Source organism: Pelobates fuscus, chromosome 3 (assembly GCF_036172605.1).
Source record: "Pelobates fuscus isolate aPelFus1 chromosome 3, aPelFus1.pri, whole genome shotgun sequence".
NCBI classification, from domain to species: Eukaryota; Metazoa; Chordata; class Amphibia; order Anura; family Pelobatidae; genus Pelobates; species Pelobates fuscus.
The window spans coordinates 372,988,804-373,012,993 of NC_086319.1; the positions used below are offsets into that span (position 1 = coordinate 372,988,804).

Below are 24,190 nucleotides of genomic sequence, written 5' to 3' on the forward strand. Positions count from 1 at the left end.
TATAATAAGCATTTTAAATCACTGCTCTTCTTAAATAAGTTTATATAAAAAATACAAATAAAAAAAAGTAGCGCTTGCATGTTTCAACAATCGCTTTTGGAAGTTAGAACTATGGAGGAGATGATGGCCTCCCTATACCATTATACCAGACACAGGAGCATTATCGCCATGGCTGGATTTCCTAGGTTGGGGAAGGTAGTCACTTTTCTATTGTTGCTTTTCATTCTTTTGCCTTTTATATCTTTCCCCCTCCTATTTTGTATCTTTTCCCTGTTCTATTGCATGTGGGTAGTCTGCCCTTTACCTTAGCTGTCTCTTTGGTCTGTTATTCATAGTCCCCTACCAAAGCACATCAGCGTCTGGATTTAGTCCAGGGCTTGCTTTGCTCTACCTGACTCACATTATCTTAATTTTAGACTACAAAATGAGGTTCACCACTAGTTTGTCATTCCCAGGAGGTTTTTTTTTGCAGATGGCTCCATTATATTGCTGTGATTTCTACCTCTTGATGACCATTTTTCTGGTTTACCTCCCCTGCAAGGGTCATTTTCTCCTGTTTTTTTCTTTGTTGTGAATTGATCAAAAATGTATGAACATTTTCAATAAAGATTGACCAAAAAAAATAAGATAAAATGAAGTTACAAAATGTTAGCATATATGTAACATAATTGTGCCACATGGGAATCAATGAAAATGATATACAATTAGCATGCAGGTTAACAGAGTTCTTAAAGAAAAGAAGGCATAGCCATACAAAAACAATACAAAATAAAGTATTTACTTTAGTAAATAACTGTAAAAGAGTGTGCTTGTAGAAAAATGTATAGTATATAATGGAAGTAAGAAAAAAAAGAAAAGAATGACAGCAAAATGGACAGGTTTATACATACTTTTTTTTTTTTTTTTTTAAGTGGACGAATATAATTTGGATGTCTGTAAAAATAAATAATATTTTAAAGAAAACAAAATTAGTTATAACAAATGGAGGATACAGCAGTACAAAAAAAAAACGTGTGTGTGTGTATATATATATATATATATATATATATATATATATATATATATATTGTGGCCGGATGGCCAGGCTCTTTACAATAAACTTCAAGTGCAACAGTCAGGATAAAATAGTACTGCAGTTTATTGTCACTTTCCACAATATATACAAGGTTGTGCTCTCCCACAAAATAAAACAAAAAGAAAAGAAATCCTACTCCAACTTGGAGACTTACTAAACAACAGTGTTATGAACTATCCAACTGGCCAGCTAATCTGGTTCCCAGTTTTAAACAAAATGAAATACAGCACTTTAAGCAGGTTTCACACAGTACCTTTGGCTCAGAGTCTCAGGCTTAACTGCCTCCTCTCTCCCAGCTGTTAGACTCCCTGATGTCTTCAGATGCTAACCTTTTAACCCCTTAATGACACAACTTCTGGAATAAAAGGGAATCATGACGGAATATATCCGTCGTCTGTCCTTAAGGGGTTAAAACCCTAGTGCTGGTTAATTACATTCACCTGGTTGATAACATTCGAGGGGTGACTCCTACCAATTAACCCCATCATGCTGGGAATGGAAAGCGCTCAAATCTATTACTAACATAGAAAGCCTCTCTGACCTTGCCACAATATATATATATATATATATTATATATATATATATATATAGGTTTATTAAAAAATAATGGTAATGACAGACTATAAATACAGAAAACAAAAACAAGCTTGTGATACTTGTTGTGGCCACTAGATGGGGTGCATGACATGTTTAAGGGTAGAAACATTTTCACAGGGCTTTTATTCACCCAAAAAGTGGCATGCGATGACTTTATAACTTAGTTGCAAAGGTTAGGCTACACAGTCAATTGGGAAAAATATCTTGGCACAGAGACTGGAGATTTTATTTATTTTCTAACTTAGCAAAGCAGGCACAACGTTTGTGATTTTTAATACATCATACATTGTTCTGTGAATCCAGCCCGAGGCGCACCTATTTATAAATACAGTACTAGGACAAAGAAAATAATGTGTGTAGCACAGAGAGGGGTAGATGCTGTATACGTGTACAGCCTTATTGGTAGTTTACAATAATCTCCGAGATTTGCTTTATTTATAATATTACTTCTAGTGGGCCAACATATTCCTCAGCGCTTTGTCATTTGTTTAATGTTTTATATATATATATATATCATTGTGAAATTTAAAACAAATTGTTAAAAAATAAAATAAATAAAGGTGAGCAGAGCCTTAATAAATGTATCTATTCTACCTCTTTGATAACTGACCATATGAGAGTATTAAAACGAAACACCATATGAGACATGAAATGTGCTCATCTGTCTATTTTTTTGTCTACTAATCCCACCACAATGTGTGGTTATTCTTTTTCTGCATATATTTTGCCATTGTTTTTCCTTTTTTTTTTTTTTTTTTAACCTGATAATTTATGTCTATCAGGTTGGAACATTAGCCAATCACACTCAAGAAAAATTCAAATGATCTAACTAACAGGGTAGCCTGATTCTGCTAATTTACAGATTAATTCATTTTCTGCAGTGGTTTTTAGATCTATCAGCTGGGAAACAATCTATAAAGGGGGTCTTTATCTGCCTCTTTTATTTTTAACTTGGCTAGAAAAGGAGAATTGGCACCTATAACTTTTGTTAACATTTTCATCATGAGATTCTCCACCAAGCATAGAGCTTATGACAATGATTGACAGGGATGGAGGAGCCCAGTTGTTGGATAAAGATGTGTACATTTTCTACATTGAATTTGAATTATCCCATCTGAAAAATATGTTTGTAAAATATTTGAATACATAAACAAAATATTAAAACACCTAAAAAGTTACAGTTCCCCTTTAATATTCCCCTCCCTATATACTTCTCAGTTCGCGTCCTCATATTTTTCATTTGAGGCAATTCGCTCCTTAAAATCTCGGTCATATAGTTCTCCATTCATTTATGATCCTAAAGGGACACTATAGTCACCAAAACAACTTCAGCTTAATGAAGCAGTTTTGTTGTATTCGCTGTCATTTAAGAGTTAAATCACTTTGTTTATGCACCCCTGGTCACACCTCCCAGCATGTGACTTACACAGCCTTCCATACACTTCCTGTATAGTAATCTAATGTTTAAACTTACTGTACCTTCTGTTTAATTTTGATATATATTTGTTTTATTATGCTGCCTGATTGGAAACACAATGGAAATGCCTGAATTTCTGTCTTAAAGGACACTAGGCATGTGTAAAACCTGCTGAAACAGGGAAAATTTCAAACCAGACCAATTTGTTAAAAATGCTTAGATGGCTAAATAAGCATCTCTAAACAGCTACCAATGAGGAGAGAAGGGCCATGAAGAACTGAAGCCTATTACAGAATTAAGGAAACAGTTTTTCCCCCCATATTTTTTACCACCATATCCTTTAGAAAAATAATCTTTCTAGATTCTTTCTATAAATTGCGCCCTGGCGCCTGGGATGTCAGCCCTTTAATTAAGGCGGTCACCCGAGGGAGCATTAAAGCTGTCCGCGGTGGGGAACACTGGAGCCCGCCGCCCTAGTGAGCATGGAGGCAGCCAGCTCAGGGTTACATTGGCCATGTGTCTTCATACGGCTAAGGCAGCCGTAGAGAGACACAGCAACCCTGGAGGAACATTTTGGCCATTTTTGGGCCTCATTGACGAGGTGCAGCTGATATCCCTCTAGGCAAAGTGAGCATGCGGTCCACATCTGGATTACCCTTTTAATTTGGGGAGGGCCAATTTAATGCATTGCAACAAAAACAGAGAAGATGAGAATGATGTTTTTTGTATATATTATTGAGGTCCTTGATGGGGAATACCTCTTATACCTGCACCACCCAGTAACTGAGTGCCAACACAATCAATAATTTTGAATATGAGAATGGGCCAAAGCTTAGAAAAATTCAGTAGCTTGCCCTTCGGTTAGTCCCCACTCAGGTCTCAAAATTTTTTAAAGTGTAACCAAATAACAAATCATTTTAAAAGCGGATCCAAAAATATTAGATTGAGGCCACTTTTTATTTTCATCACATCTATTATATAGAACAGGTGTTTCTATAACATAACTTTCAACAGAAGACATTGTAGTTTTGTAAAAGTGAGTGGTTTGGCCATAAATCCATACCACGGAGTTAAAGTTTCACTGGTTTGGAGTTAAACTCTGTCCTTATTCTGCTTTGTCATTTTTTTTGTTTGTTTTGACTGGCCTGATATATACCAGTAAGCTCCAGTCTGTTTGGTAAAAAATTAACTTACTGCTTGTTCTTGGCACAACTGTGTCAGTCTGTCCAGCTGCTCCTCCTGGATGAGTTTGGCTTTCTCATACTGCTGTACCACGATCTCCATTTCCACTTTTACAGGCAAGACGTAAGCTGCAAGAAAAGCAGGGATTTCATGAATGGCTGCTTACACCTCTATATTGACTTGCTCCATCAATTACTGATATCTGCGTTAGCTGCATAGGCGTGCGCACGGGGTGTGCCGGGTGTGCCTGGGCACACCCTAATCCCCGCGGCACGCCTATGGAGTGATACCGGCAGGGGAGATCTCAGGATCCCCCCTGTCGGTCCACGCAGAGCCGGCGCTATCCGAGCGCCGGCTCTGCTCTCAGCCTCCCTCCCCACCGACCCACATGTAGGGAGGGAGGCAGGAGAGGACCGGCGGAGCTATTGCCAGCAGCTCCGCCGGGTTCCTCTCGCGAGATCTGAGCGTTGCCGCGGCAACGCTCAGATCTCGCGTGAGTGAACTCTAGCCCTGCGGGGCTAGAGTTCACTCTCCACTGGACCACCAGGGAAGGATGGCGGCAGCAGGATCCCCCCTCCCAGGCATAAGGTAAGAAGGGAGGGGGGATAACTGATCTGCCCCCACCTCCACTGGACCACCAGGGAATGTAGCAAGGAAGGATCCCCCCTCCCTACATAAAGTAAGAAGGGAGGGGGGATATTAAGTAATGTACCCCCACCTCCACCCCCCACAATCACCCACACACACACACATACACAGCACCAACACACATACAGCACCCACACAAATACACAGCACCCATAGACATACACAGCACCTACACGTATACACAGCACCTAAACACATACAGAGCACCCACAGACATACACAGCACCCACACACATACACAGCACCCACACACATACACAGCACCCACACACATACACAGCACCTACACACATACAGCACTCACAGACACACAGCACCCACAGACACACAGCACCCACAGACACACAGCACCCACAGACACACAGCACCCACAGACACACAGCACCCACAGACACACAGCACCCACAGACACACAGCACCCACAGACACACAGCACCCACAGACATTCACAGCACCCACAGACATTCACAGCACCCACAGACATTCACAGCACCCACAGACATTCACAGCACCCACAGACATTCACAGCACCCACAGACATTCACAGCACCCACAGACATTCACAGCACCCACACACATACACAGCACACAGCACCCTCACAAACACACAGCACCCTCACACACATTACACAAACCGCACCCTCACACTCACACAGCACACTAACAGTACCCTCACAAACACAAACAGGACCCTAACAAACACACACACAGCACACTACCAGTACCCTCACACGCAAACAGCACCCTCACACAGTACATTTACAGCACCCTCACAAGTGCACACACACAAACAGCACCCTGACACACAGTACATTCACAGCACCCTCACAAGCACGCACACACAAAAACCCTCACCCACATAGTACACTACCAGCACCCTCACATACACATCACACTAACAGCACACTCACACAGCTCACACACAGCAGTGTGTGTGTGTATATATATATATATATATATATATATATATATATGCGGCGTGTGCTTGTGCTTTAGGGTGCACACCCTAATGCAATAGGCTGCGCACGCCTATGGTTAGCTGTGGTAATCGCTTTTAGTATAAATTATTAGTATCCACAAAGAGTGCGAGTACTCATTTTTCTGTCATTTATTTCTGAAACACAAAAGAATTGTTAGCAGAAGTATTGGGAAATTTTCTAGCTGACAAGACAAGTGTTAAATGTCTCAGTAAAATATTCTGCCTCAGAAAGAAAAGGGGTTAATATTTCAGTAAGGGGTGTTAAAGTTGAAGTAATGGGTTAGAGGTTAGTTGACTGCCCCTGATTCCTGATGGACATCTTGAAATAATGGTAAAAGGAACTCTGGAGAAGGAAGTGGTACATACAGTGCGTCAGCAATCTATACACCGTGCTACGTTGCTAAAATGCAGGAAAGTGTACAGACTGTGATAAAGCGGTAGTATTACTTGTGTCACCAACGTCACATGTCCTCTTGCCTGGCAGTTCCTTGGAGGGAAAGCAGATATCCTTCTATGCAAATCTCCCTTCCCTGCGCCTCATTCCTCAGTTCTATATTCAGCTTCAGGCACCAAGTCACTACTGTACTCTGACACGTGTGAATAAAGCAATACATATAAAACAAGGTAATACTTATTCTGCCTTCAGATAGCTTTTCATTGCATTGGAATTTGAATGTAATAGAAATTAAACTGTGCCCAAATCTTGAATTATTCATAAATTTCATTAGATCCTCCAAAGAATGCTATTTCTCAGCAAACTTAAAATAGCCAGAGAATGCAGATTTATTTAATAAATTCGTGAACTTACACCAGTCTTAACTCAGTGTTTATAACAATATTTGATAATTAGCTGTAAATTCCAAACACGATAAAATAACCATCTATGAATTAGAGATCTGTGCCGTAGCTGAAGATTGAGTATGGTGTCAGCTTTTTTGGGTATCACTGGAGGATTAAGGTAAGTTAGAGTTGAGTGATTTCTTTACAAACTGAGCGTGTACTGAATTTTTGAAGAGTCCTATGAAAAGTTGAGAGTCCTATGTAATTTTTTTTTTAAATAACATTATCAGATTAAAAGTTGTTGCTTCTCTTACCATCTATAATCCTCTTCACTCTCCATATTCTCAGTGAAATAAAGAGACTAATCGCATCCCAAGGACTTCTAGGTCCATTAGCCACTGTTGAGGCTACCATTGGAGCCAGTGAGAGAATAACCACTGCCCCATCCAGCACCTGTCATACACATAGAAATATGAAAATATGAATGCATCACAAGGAAAGATGAACAATAATACATGAAATATAATACTATGGTTGTTGAATGCGCAGAAGTTGGCACACAAGCTGTAAAGAGGCTAGTTAGGGACACCTTACTTAGGGTAGTAGCACTAAAATAACTTTTGCTTAAATAAGTGGTTTTGGTGTATAGATCAGCAATCTCACTACTCAGTTTTATGCCACTCAGGAGTTAAATCATTTTGTTCATGCACCATAGCCACACCACTCCTCACAAAGCCTCCATGAAGAAAAAAAATGGTTTACATTTTAAATCAGATATTACAGCACAGAGTGTTTACTTAAGAAGTTATAATTGCCTGCTCTGATAATTGAACTTTGATCATACACATGAGACTCTTGCAGGCTCTAGCAAGAGGTTAGAAATTCTAAATTGAAGGGACATTTTACTACTTAAATACAACAACAAAAAATACATATCGCTGTTTAATAGATCTCTTATATTTTTTTATATAATTTTGCTAATCTTTGCAGCACCGGATCTTTATTCAAGGAACCTCCATCTTCTAAGTACTGGGAGTGACGTTACATCCCTACCTTCTTCTGCTCAAGTTTGTGACGGGATCATAATCCTGTGCATGCTCATTGAGCACAAGTTAGCCTTGGGAGCCACCAAAATTGACATTTCGTCCACATACATTTAGTTCATATCAGAATTTCATTTGTCTGACCTTTGTTGGGTAATCTGAAAAGTCAAACTGCTCTAATGCCCTCAAAGTGAGTCTAAGGCCCATCACAATTCTAACTGTAAAAATTGTGTGACAGACCGACTGGTCACCTAGGACTGGTACAGGTTTCCCAACCAAATTGAAAAACAAATGAAAAAGAGGAGAGTGTCCTATCTTTAAAATATAACTTTTAATAGTTCAGTTAAGATTCTAAATTAACAGAGATAGAATATCCGGTTATCAAATATATATATAAATAAATCTTTAATACCAATGTACTGAGATTAACTGTTTAGTAGATAAGTCCCAGAAATTATTCTAAAACCTTTTCAAATCAGCTCAAAAACGAAAATTAAATAAATATGCAACCAGGATCCATCTATTATTGAATTTTATATATGAGATCCTGGAAGTACTGATGCTGTATTTGAAAAGGAATAACGGATTCTAAGTAAAGGGGTTAAATAACCTCAAATCCCTATTGCATACCACTATGCTGAGATCAAATATTTAGTAAGTAAGTGTGTTCTAAATCCTTTTTTGGTCAGCTCAAACGAAAAAGTAAATAAACATGCAACTAAATTATCTCTATTGTCAGGTTTGGAGGTACTAGTGCTGTAATTGAAAAAAGGGGAAATATTCAAAAACCTTTTCTAATCAGTTCAGCCGGTACAATTGTATGCAACCAAATATTTTGCACCAATGTACTGAGATTGACTATTTTCTAGGTGAATTCCAAGGATTATTCAGAGAATTATTCAGAATCCTTTTCCAAACTGCTTAAACAGTAAATAGATGTGCATCAGATCGAAAGACTGAAAAGATAGAATATGGGGAGGTTCAGTTCTAAAGTTTTCAGAACCTTTCCCCTAATATATATGCAAAACGAAAGTTTTTCAATCCCCTGTGATCAGAATAAATGTGGTTACTGAATAGATCGTGCAAGAATAGTTAACAAAGTTAACCGATACAATGTAACCATTCTGAGATTACTAGGTGAAAATTGATATCCCTACGTGTGGTTACAAATAAGGGTATATCAAATACAATGTTTCAAAGTACAGAGATTTTCAATAATACCACCTTAGAGAGAAAACCGTGATTGCTGTGGGAACGAAACAGTGCTTCCTATTTTAATAAATAATTAAACTAGCAAGATAACTAGAAATATATAAAGAAAAAAGCCCTCACCGTCTGAATGGCAATGACAGTTTTACAAGGTATAACTCAGGGCACAAGCTAGGCATGGTTCCAAAAGTACAGATGATTCATGTTTAGTAAATTTCTTGTCCCTGAGTGCCCCTGACGCGCGTTTCGCCCACAACTCATCAGAGGGGAGCTGATGTGTGGGAAAAGACCGGAATTTTAAAGGGAGAATAACCATTCTGATTGGTAAATTTCAAAAATCGTCACCACTCTGAGTGCCAATAGGAATTCACTCAGATGGTGACGTTGAAATAGTTGGAATCCTTATGGAGAGTTTTAACCCTTTATGGACCGAGTCTATCAGAACAATTAGCCAGTGTTAAAATCTTTGAAAGGAACTATTAACCCTTTACAGACAGAGGTTTTCCCAACCACCACCTCCCTCTAAAAAAGTACTATATCACTACTATTTGCCCCTCTAGTCCGTGACTCCCAGGCAAGAGCCCCCTTTCCACTGTCCAGGAGCTCTCATAGGCTGGCAGGGAAGCCAATGAGGCACAGAGCGCCTGACCGGTAGCTCTGGAACTCAAGATTGGATCATTTCAAGGGACTGGGATATCTACCCAGTGTTGTGAAACTCTGAGCCGGATTGGAAGATGGCCACGGCATGCTGAAAACCTCACCTTCCACCTAACCTTCGCTAGCCACCTCCGATTCGAGCGCTTTTTGGGCAGATTGGGCAATCAGAAGAGATCTTCTTGGGGATGGCACAATTGTGGGGATGTGGGTATCCTAAGTTGTATGTATTTTCTTTACCCCGGTGCCAAGTTGTCTGGCTGCTAATTAAATTTACTGCTCAGGTACAGACACCAAGGCATTGGCGATGTTGCAATTCTATTGTTCTCCCTGGGGACCTACTATTGAGGCCCCAGGTATAAAAGTGTGATCTATGGGACAGTAAAATCTGTTCTTCTTCACCCTTCACAAAGTCTCGGCTCTGTTTAGGTGAGAGAGCAATAACAGCAGCAAGGAGCTTTAATTACTCAGGGCTATAAACAAACAAGAAAAAGGGGACTCGGCAGTGACAACGTAGCTGCTCGTGGGTTGACCACTACAAATTGAAATGGTCAGGTGTCTTATGTGGCACTGTAGCTTCACAGAATTGTGAGAGAGACGTACATTGGGAGTATTGTTGCACTCAGAAGACGCAGCTGAACAGAATTGGGGTTTTGAACAGGAGTAGCACACAACAGGCTATGGTTACATAGTGTCAAAATACATTTAGGTAAATAGCCTATGATGTCTGCTTTATATAAATGGCTAATTAGCCTACAAGACAAACATACCAAATCCTAAAATCTCTCCACATTGAAATTACTTTTACTCTTGTACTTTGTGACCTGTAACTATCAAAATTAAATGAAATTCTAAGACATATGATGTACTCTGTAAAATCAGGACAAATAAATGAATTTATTTTGAAATACTTTTCTCAAGTTGCACTAATTGTGCACACATTACTGCCAAAACTGTGTTTTGTATAATAAATGAGAATTTACATGAGTATGTGTCACATCAAATTAAAAAACGTTTTATCTTTAAAAAAAAATAAAATAAAAAAAAATACATTATAGAATATTTGTTGGTGCAATACAGTAGATAGAAATTGCGCTTGAACACACAGCCCACAAAAATGCTAAAATTGCTTTGGTCTTTAAGTGCAAAACAAACAAATGAAGCTTGGTCCTTAATGGGTTAAAGTAAAATGGAATCAGTTAAAATTAACAAGTATTCTAGCCTTGTATTATATCATTGTGTATACATATAAGCATATTTAGTACATATCCTGGTTTACCCTTTTTAATCCTCTCTGCTCAGAAGCACTGCTAATCCAATAAAAAAAACATTCAGGTAATTAAGTTAGTATATGTCCACAAATCCAAATGTCACATGCAAGTGATGTGCAAATTGAATGGCTCATTTTTGCTCACAGTGTTGCAGATCCCAATAATCAAAATATGGCTGCCTCCAAGGAGCAGGGTAAATCAGGCGATGCATACATTTAAGTTAAAAACTATTTTTATTGTATTGCAATAATAGACACAGAGAGGCTGCGCTGTAAATACATGCATTCTTTTATTTCCAATCATTATAAAACTAGGATGACAGATTTATTTAAGGATACATTTCTTGCAACCTCAAGAAGGAGGTTTGACTTGTAATTTCAGGATAGTAAATACATCATGCAAAGGTACTCACCTCGACTTTATTTTCGATGTAATCCCAAATGCCAAGAATAATAATTCTTAAAATAGTCTAATTGAAAGAGAAAATAAAAATGTACAAATGACGAGTTAGAAAATTGAAACCTATCACTTTACTCAGCATTCTTATCTCCAAGACTTAATGCATCGTATAATGCTGGTAAAGGATTGAAGGAATTGCAGTTGTAGAACTCCCCCAGTGACATAGCATTCTACGACCAAAATTTCCTATTGCAATATAAAACACTCTTATTTTATTTAGTTCAACTCGTATTTTCAACAAAATTAAATTAATGTATGTTATTCCATATAGCCCACTTTGAAAGCTTATCTTACTGCACCATATATAAAACTAATCTATGTTTATTGTGTTATATGTTAAAGGGATACTTTAGTCACCAAACACATTTTGCTTAATGAAGCATTTTTTGTGTATAGATCAAGTGAAGTCTCACTGCTCAGTTATCTGTTTTTTAGGAGTTAAATCACTTTTGTTTCTGTTTATGCAGCCCTAGCCATACCACCCCTGGCTGTGACTGACACAGCCTGCATGAAAACAAAATGGTTTCAGTTTTAATCAGATGTTAACTTACTTTAAAAAAAATAATTTGTATCTCCTGCTCTGTAAAATTAACTGTAATCACACATGAGAAAGTCTATCTTAAACACAGTTTGGAATCTAGGTAAAGTAAACTTTAGATGACTCTTTACAGAAAATGTTTAGGGAGGTTGTGTAAGTCACATACAAGGAGGTGTGACTAGGGCTGCATAAAAAAAGCGATTAAACTCCTAAATGGGACTTGGACTGCAGGAGCATAATCTATACATCAAAAATGCTTTATTAAGCTAATAAACGCTATCGATGGTATCAGTAGAGCATGCAGACATGGATGGACCATAGAAATCTGTTTAGCATCAGTTGAGGCTCTCAGAAAGTGTGGTCCTGCATTATCCATGCTTTAGACTATAGGGACATCTGCCTTCTACTGTAGGAAAAGACCAGATATGGCACAGGTACTCAGGGCGCTGCAGTGGTTATGGTTCTTAGGGTGTTTCTTTAATGACAGCTTTTTAAAAACCAAGCACAGAAACAAGACCAATTTTGTTACTTTTATTTAACAAATTGTTAAAAAAAAATAATAAAAATTAAGGAGGTTTCTCACCTCGACAAAGAACATGGACAAAATGGATAGACTGATCCAATGGATGATTCCAGAACACTGGGGTGCATTGGAAACTGAAAAAAATAAATAAAAAGGAAGAACAGGAAGAAATGGTCAAACATTGAAATAGGAATTCAGACTAGGATGATACATTAAAATATTATATACATTCTAATACTGTACAAATAGGATCTGACTAGTGTTAAAGACAGAGTTGTGGTCACGTAAAATTAATCATTATCCTATTATTCAACCACATGTGCGGAACATGCACCTTTACATATTTTGCATACAAATCGTAGTTTTAGTCTGAAAAATGACTTGTCTTTGAGATCAATCTGCTGATTGTGAGCTACTTGAAATTGAGCTGCATATCTACAGGTTGTCCATAACAGACTCACATTGGAGGAGCTTTGTATCGATGAGCAGTTCAACGGTCATTAGAATAACCACCAGAATCACACAGGCCACCAAGACACTGTTTACACCAGCGTTAAGCAGGAAAGAATGCCACGCAGTGGCTCTTTTACCACAGCACGGCTTCAGCCAGCTAGACCTAAAAACACAGAGGAAAAACAAGCACAAACTCCATTAGGAATCCAAGTGGGTATCTGAAAAACACTGATTTGATTGACAGTCTGACACATAGATGAAGATATTTTATTTGCTATCCCTAACAAGACTGACACCACAGAAATAACCTTGGGAATGTCTCCAAATTGGGCCTGGCACAGCAGATCCACAACATTTTTGAATTTCTGATGATATGCCACTCTAGCCGAATGGTTAAATATGGCAGCATAACATTGATAACAATAGCCAAGGTAGGGTTTACCTGACCAGGATTTAGAGAACACTAAGAAATTGCAGGGATCAAGTTTGTTTGTTATTGTTTTAATTCTTTATTTTTGCTTTGACAGGTTATACATCATGCGCGCAGTAAAAAACAAGCGCCAGTGTAGCGCATAAGGCCCTCCCCACAGGAAAGCATTAAATCAATGCTTTCCTATGGGGAATTGGCCAATGCTGGATGTCCAAAGACCAAAAGTCTGGTTAACAGCCAGGAAGCGCCACTGGAGGCAGACGTTTCTCTGGAACCGCTATGTTTTACATTGCAGCACTAAGTGCACTAGGGACACTGCACTCGGATTACTTTAATGAACTGAAGTGTTCTGGGCGCCTGGAGTGTCCCTTTAAAACATAGCCGACTTACAGGGTTTTTTCAGTTCAGCTATTTTTACCTGAAATTCTCTATGAATTCACCTTGAATTATATATTAGTGAATAACTGACTGTATTTCAGTACTCGGTACTTTATTCACAGTTTCAGGATTTTGGAAACATTGATTAAGTAATTACAAGTGTTTATATATAAAAGTTTTCTTACTCAGTTATTTTGGCATTAAATGTTATTCCCTTCTCAAACTTTTTTTTTTTTAATTTGTTTTATTTAAGATGCAATTTATGGATTTCTTCTTGGGGTTTAAATGCAACTCCAACTCCAACACTTAACTAAGATTGCCAATCATACATACTGTGGATCTGCCATAGCACCAGAAGATGGATCTGCAGAAATACAGGGTTCATAGTTCAGATAAACTTGATCCTAATAGCAGAAAAAAACATATCCATGGAACCAGTCTGTAGGATAAAACAAAATAAATAAATTATAAACACATAAATACACACAAGAAAAATATCACATAGAACAGGTAGTAGTGTATTTGGAACTCATGGTAAAGAAACACTATGCCAAGACTCTATGGGTGCAGTCGCTACAAGGACAATTTGAGAAAGCCTGTCAATAAGGTGAAACATAGAATGTGACGGCAGATAAGAACCATTCGGCCCATCTAGTCTGCCCAATTTTCTAAATACTTTCATTAGTCCCTGGCCTTATCTTATAGTTAGGGTAGCATTATGCCTATCCCACACATGCTTAAAGGAGTTTAGTGTGTTAACCTCTACCACGTCAGCTGGAAGGCTATTCCATGCATCCACTACCCTCCAAGTAAAGTAATATCCTGATATTTTTAAACCTTTTCCCCTCTAATTTAAGACTATGTCCTTTTGTTGTGGTAGATTCTCTTTTAAATATAGTCTCCTCCTTTACTGTGGATCGTTTTATGTATTTAAATGTTTCTATCATATCCCCCCTGTCTCGTCTTTCCTCCAAGCTATACATGTTAAGATCCTTTAACTTTTCCTGGTAAGTTTTATCCTGCAATCCATGAACCAGTTCAGGATTCTTCTCTGAACTCTCTCCAAAGTATCAATATCCTTCTGGAGATATGGTCTCCAGTACTGCGTACAATACTACAAGTGAGGTCTCACCAGTGTTCTGTACAATGACATGAGCACTTCCCTCTTTCTACTGCTAATACCTCTCCCTATACAACCAAGCATTCTGCTAGCATTTCCTGCTGCTCTATTACATTGTCTGCCTACCTTTAAGTCATGAGAAATAATTACCCCTAAATACCTTATCTCAGATGTTGAGGTTAGGACTCTATCAAATATTCTGTACTCTGCCCTTGGGTTTTAAAAATGCGTTAGTGTGTTACTCTTTTATGCTTTACATTGTATTTTCAATTAAATTAGTTTTTATACACCTAATTTTGGACCTTGCTGATGTTAACCAGAAGATTGTACCAGTAAATTCCTTGGTGGGGATTATACCACCTATGCCATACGGATGGAGCAAAATCTCTTTCGCTCTCCACTTGTGAGTACATCCCTTTTATTACTTTTACCTATTTTAACAGTGAACACTATATTTTTATTTCTGTTTTATTCATATATCTCCAGTGAGAATTTGCGGTTATGTAAACCTATAGAGTGGGAACCCCTGTATACCCAAGTGTGTGAACTACCTCATTACATGCGAGTTAGAGCCAATAATGGGCCCAGTAAATTGTGAATGTACATCCACATAAATACTTTTTTATTCTGGCGTTTTGAACATACTACACTATATTGGTTATTTTTGTTTTTGTTCTATACCATCCGGAGTTCCCCCATTGGATGAAGATACCAAGTATATCCACAGGCAAGAATTGTACTGCCCAGGCACATACATTTGGAGCTAGTTATCAGCTCCAGAAAACTGAGTGCATTACTTTTTATGTAATTTTCTTAAACTCCAACATACTACACTATATTCTGCACTTTATCCTCCTTTCTTTTACATATTCGCCTACCGGAATTTGGATTGGAGGCCATCCCTAAGGTTCTTCCCTCCCCCTTTTATTCTACATATAATCACTCCGAGCTATAAACACACAAAAGAAAGGGGACTTAGCGGCGACAACCTAGTGACTCGTGTGTATACTGCCACAATCAGGAAACTAAATGCAAAGAATTTTCACATTCTGCTTTAGTAATTTGATCACGGCAGCAGACTTATATGCTACTGCTTTGTCCATACTCAGTCACAAGAGTAGGTTTGCAGTGGAAATCAAGGAGAATGGTCCTTAAAATAATTATAGAAATCCCTGAAAATGACTGCATGCTAAGTTTATCCTTAGTGGTTAGTTTGATGTTATTAGTGTCAGGATAATATACACAGTTAAAATTTCAAAAATAGTTTAGCTCGGAATGTGCTGCATTTATAATAGAAGACTGTCATTCATGAGAGACCTGCCATTTTAATGGAACTGTTAAAGTATCCATGTTATTATGTCCTCCTGCACTCAAATTGCCATGGCTACCAGTCTGGGAGTGATGGCTGCTACAGTCCACAGCATCTCCAAGGTACACAAGGGTTAAGAGGGAAATTGTTGCAATGATACTATGCTCTTATGAGTGCAACACCAGAACACTTGATGCTTTTAAAATTGCTTTTGGCAATAATGCTATTTTGTCAGTAACTTAATTAAAGCTACTGGATCACTCATTGACATGAACTTTCAATAACTAATGGTAAGCTGTAAATGAATATTCCTGTCATTTACTAAAGTGAAATACTGAGAACGAAAATAAACGTAATTTTAAAATATCTGACAAGGAGCAACACACAGATTTTGTATTATGTATACATATTGCATAATTTACTATTTATAAAAAATAAAATGACGAGTTAAATAGCCGGACAGCCACTCAATCAATAAGAACAGCGAATTCTAAAGGGATGAGATTTTGATACTGGTAGTTATACGATCTATGGACTCTACCAGTGCCACATTCTGTAAAAAGGTTTTTCGCATGTATATATTGTTTCCAAAATAACATTGCAATATGAATTTTTCATAAGCATCCACAAAAACTGAGACATACATTTACATCTTAAACTGGAGATTAAGAAGGATTGACAACGGAATTGCAAATTGTAGTCTTAAAAATGTCGTCAAGTTTTCACCTTGGATATCGTGGGTTTAGATTTGCAGTTCTTTACAATTCCCAGTTTAGTAAATATATCCCACATTGTGAATATAACGCTTGGTAGACGTGGCCATTAATCAATTTTCAATGTTGTTGGTTAATAAACAAAAAAACATGATGTACATTATAGATTTTACTACAACTACAAGGCTACAGCTGCCAACACCTAGTCATGTCCCTTTCCCAATCTTGCATTATTATTGCCATAATTTCCATTCTATAGCATCTCCCTCCCTACAACAACCTAACTGTACCCATTCATTCAGCTTTCGCTACCATCCATTTCACCTCCCAATACCTACAGCAGTAACCATTATCACTTCAGCTGTTATAAACTACAAGTCTCATGATGACCAGCCAGCCCCGTGGGCTCCCAGAACATCTTGTGACCCACAGTCTGGGATACCTGAAGTGTCAATAATTAGAAATGATTGATCTACAGATTTTGAGTTAACGTGAACTCATCAGCAATATAAAAAAAAGACCTGTGTTTTATTCACCAAATATTACTTTTATTTGTATTGCCTCCTCTAAATGTAACCCTACCCATAAACCAGGTATTCTCTATCCTACCACCAAAAGCTATATTATTATTATTATTACTACACCTTGCTCCACTGGCTTCCTCTCAATATTTCCATGAATAGCTTGGCTCCTTGCTTTAATAGAGAGCCCCTTCTCTCCCTGCATTTAGGAGAGACCTTGCAGAGGTAATTGCAGAATGTTATAATAATAATTGCAGTTCTGCAGCCTCAGGCTTGCATTATGCATTTTTAATGAGTGCCATTATAAAAGCAGCCATATTGCCCACCTCTTTGTATGTAACTGCTTTATCTCTCTGTCCCTGTGCAGCCATGCCCATCACTGACCAGCTATACCCACTGCCCATCGATTTCTATGCAACTGCTTTCTCTCTGTCCCTGTGCAGCCATGCCCATCACTGACCAGCTCTACCCACTGCCCACCTCTTTCTATATAACTGCTTTATCTCTCTGTCCCTGTGCAGCCATGACCATCACTGACCAGCTGTACCCACTGCCCATCTCTTTCTATGTAACTGCTTTCTCTCTCTCCCTGTGCAGCCATGCCCATCACTGACCAGCTATACCCACTGCCCATCTCTTTCTATGTAACTGCTTTATATCTCTGTCCCTGTGCAGCCATGCCCATCACTGACCAGCTGTACCCACTGCCCATCTCTTTCTATGTAACTGCTTTCTCTCTCTCCCTGTGCAGCCATGCCCATCACTGATCAGCTATACCCACTGCCCATCTCTTTCTATGTAACTGCTTTATATCTCTGTCCCTGTGCAGCCATGCCCATCACTGACCAGCTCTACCCACTGCCCATCTCTTTCTATGTAACTGCTTTATCTCTCTGTCCCTGTGCAGCCATGCCCATCACTGACCAGTTCTACCCACTGCCCATCTCTTTCTATGTAACTGCTTTCTCTCTGTCCCTGTGCAGCCATGCCCATCACTGACCAGCTATACCCACTGCCCATCTCTTTCTATGTAACTGCTTTATATCTCTGTCCCTGTGCAGCCATGCCCATCACTGACCAGCTATACCCACTGGCCATCTCTTTCTATGCAACTGCTTTCTCTCTCTCCCTGTGCAGCCATGCCCATCACTGACCAACTGTACCCACTGCCCATCTCTTTCTATGTAACTGCTTTCTCTCTCCCTGTGCAGCCATGCCCATCTCTTTCTATGTAACCGCTTTCTCTCTGTCCCTGTGCAGCCATGCCCATCACTGACCAGCTATACCCACTGCCCATCTCTTTCTATGTAACTGCTTTCTCTGTCCCTGTGCAGCCATGCCCATCACTAACCAGCTATACCCAGTGCCCATCTCTTTCTATGTAACTGCTTTATCTCTCTGTCCCTGTACAGCCATGCCCATCACTGACCAGCTCTACCCACTGCCCATCTCTTTCTATGTAACTGCTTTCTCTCTGTCCCTGTGCAGCCATGCCCATCACTGACCAGCTATACCCACTGCCCATCTCTTTCTATGTAACTGCTTTCTCTGTCCCTGTGCAGCCATGCCCATCACTGACCAGCTATACCCACTGGCCATCTCTTTCTATGTAACTGCTTTCTCTGTCCCTGTGCAGCCATGCCCATCACTGACCAGCTATACCCACTGGCCATCTCTTTCTATGTAACTGCTTTCTCTCTCCCTGTGCAGCCATGCCCATCTCTTTCTATGTAACTGCTTTCTCTCTGTCCCTGTGCAGCCATGCCCATCACTGACCAGCTATACCCAGTGCCCATCTCTTTCTATGTAACTGCTTTCTCTGTCCCTGTGCAGCCATGCCCATCACTAACCAGCTATACCCAGTGCCCATCTCTTTCTATGTAACTGCTTTATCTCTCTGTCCCTGTACAGCCATGCCCATCACTGACCAGCTCTACCCACTGCCCATCTCTTTCTATGTAACTGCTTTCTCTCTGTCCCTGTGCAGCCATGCCCATCACTGACCAGCTATACCCACTGCCCATCTCTTTCTATGTAACTGCTTTCTCTGTCCCTGTGCAGCCATGCCCATCACTGACCAGCTATACCCACTGGCCATCTCTTTCTATGTAACTGCTTTCTCTGTCCCTGTGCAGCCATGCCCATCACTGACCAGCTATACCCACTGGCCATCTCTTTCTATGTAACTGCTTTCTCTCTCCCTGTGCAGCCATGCCCATCTCTTTCTATGTAACTGCTTTCTCTCTGTCCCTGTGCAGCCATGCCCATCACTGACCAGCTATACCCAGTGCCCATCTCTTTCTATGTAACTGCTTTCTCTGTCCCTGTGCAGCCATGCCCATCACTAACCAGCTATACCCAGTGCCCATCTCTTTCTATGTAACTGCTTTATCTCTCTGTCCCTGTACAGCCATGCCCATCACTGACCAGCTATACCCACTGCCCAAGCTCTCTCCACCATCTTGGGTCCAGGCTACCCACAATGCATTGCACTCCTGCCACCTCCAGCCTCTCACAGGCCGTGTAATGATGTAAGTACCCAGGTGCCCTCTCCTGTCCGTGCCACCGCCATCCCCGCTGGTATTGCCCTCTGCCATGTTTGATTCCACCCCCTCCCCCACGCCTCCCCTTACACGGACCCGCGCATCCTCCACCGTCTCCTTGGAAACCGCGACTCCGCCGCAGAAGCCGACACCGAGTCAGCACCAAGTGACGGGGACGCCCAGCCAATCAGCGATCACGCCGGGCTTTCACTGAGGCTCGCGCCGCGCGATGACTGAAACACGCCAGGTTCACCTGAGGTTAGTGCCACCGCGGGTTCTAAACGCCAGAGCCTAGAGGTTTGCAAAAAAAAATGTCGCCCTCGACTTCTGCGTGCGCTTTAACTCTTGTGTTTAGATCCGTGGCATGATTTAAAAAAAAAATATATATATATATATATATATATTTTTTTTTTTTTATTTTTTTTTTTTGCCAAGTTCCACCATTTCCTGGACAGTGGTGCAGCTTTTTGTACGAAAGTATACAGCACATGAAAAGTCCTGCCTGCAGTATGTAGAATTTATTTGGTTCCTGCAGGAATTTAATGTATTATTTAATACAATACAATCCCCTTCTCAGTGGTCTTACGTGTTCCCAGATTGCACCGCTGCAATCTATAATGAATGCAGCGGCAAGGCTCATTTTCCTGCACTCCCGCACCTCCCACGCCTCCCCCTCTGTCAGTCCCTGCATTGGCTTCCAGTTAAATATAGGGCCCAATTTAAGATTCTGGTGCTTGCTTACAAGTCCCTACATAATGCTGCTCCAACATACCTATCCTCCCTAATACACAAGTATGTCCCGTCGAAGCCCCTGCGCTCAGCCCAAGACCTACGCCTATCCTCTGTCCGTACTCCCACATCTGATGCTAGCCTCCAAGACTTCTCCAGGGCTGCGCCTTTTCTATGGAACTTCCCTTCTCCGTTAGACTTTCACCCAGTCTCCACTCCTTCCAAAAATCATTGAAAATACACTTCTTCAGGAAAGCAGATCATTTAAACTGTTAGCAGGTTTTCATCCCCCACCTTCCAAGACTCCTTCTGCAACTGTCAAAAATTACCTACTAAGCCCTCAGTGAATACTTTTCTAACACAGAAAAGGATCTGTGCTCTCTATTTAGACGACACAAAACAAGATAACGGCAGCACACCTAAAAATAGGGCTCCCTCACAGGCCCTGTAACATAGACAGAGGAAAACAGATGGAGGAGAGGTAGCGCTACTAAAACAGAAAAATTTAATAATAAACTGGTATCAAATATAACAAAATAAAATAGCAGAATAAGTACACAATAAGTAAAAAGTCTATGGGTAGGGACGTCCAAAGTGAAACCTGTCTATAGAAAAATGGACAACAGTCTTGATAGTAGGAGTATTCCTCACTGTGACATGGGTGAATCCTTGAAGTTCATATGAAATAGAATAAAATATAACAACTAATGGTGCAGTATGTCCCAAGTAGAGGTTGAATAATAATACAGTATAGAAGATCTATATGGTCCTACTTACGTTTAATAGAGCTATCTACTTAGCTCTAGTGTGGATGGCGTACAGTGGTACAATCCCCACTTAAAGGATATGTGAAGTATTTCTAGTCTTGCTGAATGTAGGAACCATATGAAAATATAAAAAAACAGGTGTGATAAAATACCAAGTGTTTAATCACATTTGATTGAGCAGGCTGGCTGCTCAATGAATACAGCTTGAGTGGCATAATCCCCACCTAGGATTCTTTGGAGTAATATCCTCACTGGAAAATTAAAAAATATCTGGTACCAGGGAAAAAGGGATGGTCATTGTAACGGATCGACGGCCACCCCGACTGGCTACCTCTGTTGAAAGATGCTCCTGGCGCGTCCTGAGGACTCCAAGCACTGCAGCAGACACCACAACCACCGAACCGGAGAAACATATAAATCCTCTCAAGCATATGAATGCTGTATACAGCCGAATAGGACAAACCATACGAATAGGTTTAGACTCCTAGCAGTCAAACTGGAACAGCATACAATAAATCCTCCCCCAATAATGAGACGACACTTCACTTTGAGGGTTAAGCAGGAACTCCCTGTACTGGCTCATACAGCCTCTTTTATTCACAATCCACAAAACATAGTACTGCCCACAGGGTTTTGCAGAACAACCAATAAACACATTACAATGCAAGTACAGCAGGCAATCAGACACAATGGGACAATAGAAACACACCCAGCATATTCCTCCCCTCTGCTTAGGAGATAATTGAGTCAATTACTGTATCTACTCAATTATCTCCAAGCTGAAAAGTTACACTTTTTATACATTTTTATAACTTTGTGAGTTAACATCGTACATACATAAAACTTATATTATTTTTAACCAGTATAACTTGGGGACAAACATATCCAAAATTCACTTGAATAGGTTCAGTGGTTTAACAGTTAGGTCGAAGTCCTTTGTTTTCACTTGCAAGCATGGCTTTTCCTGCCCAGACCAGTTCCCAATGGTCTGACAGTGTCCCTGGGACAACACCCTGCTGGAGAACAATGGATCCGGGGGAGAGGAAGAGGAAGTGTCCAAAAAGTTTCAGTAAGTCCATTCACTGTGCTTAAAGGGCCAGTAGCCGCACAATAAAATACAATATGCCCAAATACTGTATTTAAAGGGCCAAATCTCCCAGGGGCCATAGTCAGCAGGTAGGAGGCCGTCAAACAGGCTTCTCCAATGCCCAGTGGCGAGGCGGGTTCGGCCACAGTCATAATAACAAATAAAAAAATAATATGTTAAAAAAGTAAAATGGGACCCAAGAGTCTGACCACCGAGCCGTGCAGATGCCTCTGCCACGAGCTCCGACCCGGCGAGCGAAGCCCGGGGTAAAAGCGACGGCTAACAAGCCCACAAATATCGGAGGGTGCACTAGCTACGTTGGGGGTGTCCCCCTGAGCACAACGATACCACTCCGTTACATGTTGACGCCGGGAAAGCTGAGACTAAAATGCGGCCTACTGGGGCTGAAGCAGAGGGGAGACGGCCGCTCTCCTCTGCGCAAAAGCCCACAAGCGACTACACAACAGCCTACCCTCACCCTCTGGACCGGTGGGGACATCCAGGTCCCCACTGCTCACACGGACCAGTATGGAGCAGGGGCTTACCAGCCACAAGACATAACGAGGGGCAATGGACCCGCGAGGTCCAGCCAAAATGGCCGCCCAACCTGAGCTGATCAAGTGGAGCACCCGCTCCAAGACGCACATGACCCCTATAGCAATATTCAACTGGATTCACGCTGGTCTCAGGGTAGTGCTACAAAACCGAGGAGCAACCTACCGCCAAGCTGTCCGGATGGTAGCCTCATGGATACGACCAGCAACGTGGCGCTGGTACTATAAACAGGTACCCCGAGCAACCAAGATGGCCGTCAGGCAAAATAGACCCCGGAGGGCCTCGGAGCGGGATACGGCACCAGGCCTCTCGGACACACGCTCTAAATAAACAAAGCCGGGACCCTAACTCCAGCGACGCACGCTACTAAAGCACCTGACCTTATTCCTGGCTACCGTCACAGCAAAAACCAAAGAAAAACATGTTACTTGTGCGCTCTCCTTTAGCCCTATGTATTTTTAAAACAAATGGAGGTCTTTTAGTTACCTCCAATGGCCAATATCTAAGAATGCAGCTTCAGAATGAATCTAAAATGGATGCTGTACAGGAGGTGGGAGGGTCTGGAAGTGCTAATTTACTGGAATGTGTCTGCTGACCGTGAGGCACAGGGTCAAAGTTTATTCAATGATGACGAAAAGGGGGCGGATGGAACCGCGCATGTGTTCACCCGCCGTGGCGAACACGAACACGCTATGTTCGCCAGGAACAATTCGCCGGCAAACAGCTCGGTACATCACTAAACGTGGCTAGTTGCACTGAGGGTATGAGTATATAGCAGTACTTTGTTGTGAAAGATGGCTTTCATGTTTAGGGTGTAGCTTGCACGTTATCAACTTGTATTTATATCAGCAGCTCCACCACTAGTTATAAATCAAATGTGAGTCACCCCATGAGATGAGACTAGTGAATAACATAATACATGAACGGTTAAGGTAAAGGCATGTAAGGAACTACGACAATAAACTCTTTAGGAGGTGAAATAATGACACGTTTAAACGCTTGCTACTTTACGATTAGTTAATGTGCATAGAGCAGTTCATGTGATTAAAGGCATGGTGAGGAGGATCGGCTATAGTGAGACATGCTTGGCAGGCTGCTGTTTACTGCTTGTGCTCATCCGATCCCTTCTGGGCACCAGGTGCAGACCCTGGGAGTCCCTGATACCTGGAACAACAAAGGCAAGTCTCTGGCTGAATGCCGGGTTCGCGGC

The 24,190-nt window shown here is 40.7% G+C and overlaps 1 protein-coding gene across 1 annotated transcript in view; it reads right to left on the reverse strand.

The window, feature by feature from the left end:
* Positions 1 to 20,040, reverse strand: part of TMEM266 (transmembrane protein 266) — a 45,138-nt gene extending 25,098 nt beyond the window's left edge. Inside the window, exons 1-7 of the mRNA XM_063445919.1 lie at positions 19,933 to 20,040; positions 13,970 to 14,075; positions 12,837 to 12,991; positions 12,436 to 12,509; positions 11,268 to 11,324; positions 6,993 to 7,131; positions 4,284 to 4,399 (exon numbers count right to left, since the gene is read on the reverse strand). Of these exons, the coding sequence (XP_063301989.1) occupies positions 4,284 to 4,399; positions 6,993 to 7,131; positions 11,268 to 11,324; positions 12,436 to 12,509; positions 12,837 to 12,991; positions 13,970 to 13,983 (555 nt within the window). The 5' untranslated portion in view covers positions 13,984 to 14,075; positions 19,933 to 20,040. The remainder of the gene's footprint in view (positions 1 to 4,283; positions 4,400 to 6,992; positions 7,132 to 11,267; positions 11,325 to 12,435; positions 12,510 to 12,836; positions 12,992 to 13,969; positions 14,076 to 19,932) is intronic.
* Positions 20,041 to 24,190: the final 4,150 nt, after the last annotated feature.